General features: G+C 55.9%; 1 protein-coding gene across 1 annotated transcript; it reads right to left on the bottom strand.

The window, feature by feature from the left end:
• Window positions 1-1,259: 1,259 nt before the first annotated feature.
• On the bottom strand, window positions 1,260-1,742 carry BU24DRAFT_210092 (uncharacterized protein). The gene has a single exon (XM_033521926.1). It carries the CDS (start codon window positions 1,726-1,728, stop codon window positions 1,489-1,491), a length of 240 nt encoding a protein of 79 aa, XP_033376580.1. The 5' UTR covers window positions 1,729-1,742; the 3' UTR covers window positions 1,260-1,488.

Genomic DNA, 1,742 nt, shown 5'->3' with positions numbered 1-1,742 from the left:
GAGGCTTAGCCACGCTTCTCAGCGGCCTCGACGACCAGGACGCCGTCCAGAGGTTGATCGGGCGCGGGCTTCTCGGACGTCTGACGAGCCGCTTCCAGCAGCACGACGACCTGACCTGGGAGTGTACGGCATTCACCGTGCTCGCCGAGGATCACCAACCGATCCGGAGCCGCGGACGGTCGAGGTCGAAGGCAGCGGCGAAGGCAGCTGCTGTATCCCAAATTCGAGCCTCACTCGGTAAGACACTGAACACGCAGTGACAGCAAACGGTACGACTGGCTGACATTCCACCGCAGAAGCCTACTTCCGGGAGCGAGAAGGGGTCTTGTCTCCTGTTGCCGAGAGCGATACCTCTGAGGAATCGAATGTGCCCGTTGGATCCGCAACCAGCCTTACGAAGCGGCAACAGCGGGTGATAGATGGCGCACGAAGCCACCTGGAGGTCATGTCGTCCATCGTACGTGCCGCAGCCGCCGGCCGACCCACCACAATCCTCGTCCTTGATACCGAGGTGTGGGAGCAGGACAGCTCGAAGCTCCTGGAGGTGGGGGGCGTGTTTGTCGACCAATCGAGGGACATCTACGAGTGCTTCCACTTCGTCGTGAAAGAGACTGAGTCTCTCCAGAACGAGTTATTCTGCTCCGGTTCCCCGGGACCGTTTGTGTGGGGTTCATCTGCGACCCTTCCACTGGACTCTGTCGTCGCGGAGCTCAAGAAGAGGCTGTCTCGGGTGAGGGACGCCGGGGACGGCGTTCTCATCGGGCATGCACTCCACAATGACACGAAATGGCTGGCGCATCACGGGGTCGACCTGGCCGGAGTCGAAGTGTCGGATACGAACGACGTGTACCGACACGCGCAATTGTCCCATCAATCCATCGGACTGGCAAGGCTCGCCAGCCAGATGGGGATCTGTATCGACCACCTTCCCCTGCACAACGCCGGCAATGACGCCGCACTGACCTGGATTGTCTGGTTGCACCAAGCATTCAAATATTTAGACACTGATCTGTTGCGGTTCCTAGCATGACGAGAGCGAGCAGGGTCAACGAAGGTCTGGAGTGGACGGTCTTTTTCCTCCCTCCTGGTTGGAGTATCACTTATGGGTAGTGGCAGTGGCACCGCCTTGGGGCATGTAGTATTTGCATTTCGTGAAAAGGAAATTCCATCAGCCAATCTGATCGTTCCCCAGCGTGATATTCAATTTCTTGTCCCTGCCGAGTTCGCAGTGCAACGTTGCACTCCTGCGTAGAGCGGTTCCAATGTGTGGCGCTCAGGTGTGGCACACGCTGTGGCGTCCCTTGTTAGGGAGATTAAGTGAGATAGTCGGCAGCGCTGACTAACATCCGTCCCTGCGTAACGAAAAACCCGCCATGCCGAAAAGGATTCTACAAATAGTCAGACTGGATCCTCCAATTTAGTGGAATTAGGGTGATTTACGTTTCAAGGTGTCGATCAAGTATGTCTACTTCTACAGCCAGTAGAAAATTAACTCGTCGCAAGATTTCTACCTGCTTGCTCTGCTTCCCATTCAGCTAAGGTTTCCTGAGAAGATACTAGATCAGGATGCCCTGCTCGAAGAGTCTGACAGCGAAGATGAACGCACTCCTGCAGCAAGCCTATAGCTTCAGCACTTCTCCCAAAGCGTTTCCATGTCCAAGCAAGATTAGCCATGCTGGTCAGCGTGGAAGGATGGTCCGCTCCTAGTTTCTTCTTGCGAGTCTCCATCACTTGCACAAACA

Source organism: Aaosphaeria arxii (genome assembly GCF_010015735.1).
Source record: "Aaosphaeria arxii CBS 175.79 unplaced genomic scaffold BU24scaffold_49, whole genome shotgun sequence".
Lineage (NCBI taxonomy): Eukaryota > Fungi > Ascomycota > Dothideomycetes > Pleosporales > Aaosphaeria > Aaosphaeria arxii.
The sequence above is the reverse complement of the archived record's forward strand: the minus strand, read 5'-3'. Positions and strand labels throughout refer to the sequence as shown.

Coding starts and splice junctions, on each gene's coding strand:
- BU24DRAFT_210092 (XM_033521926.1), bottom strand. CDS start 1,728: ATGGAGACTCGCAAGAAGAAACTAGGAGCGGACCATCCTTCCACGCTG.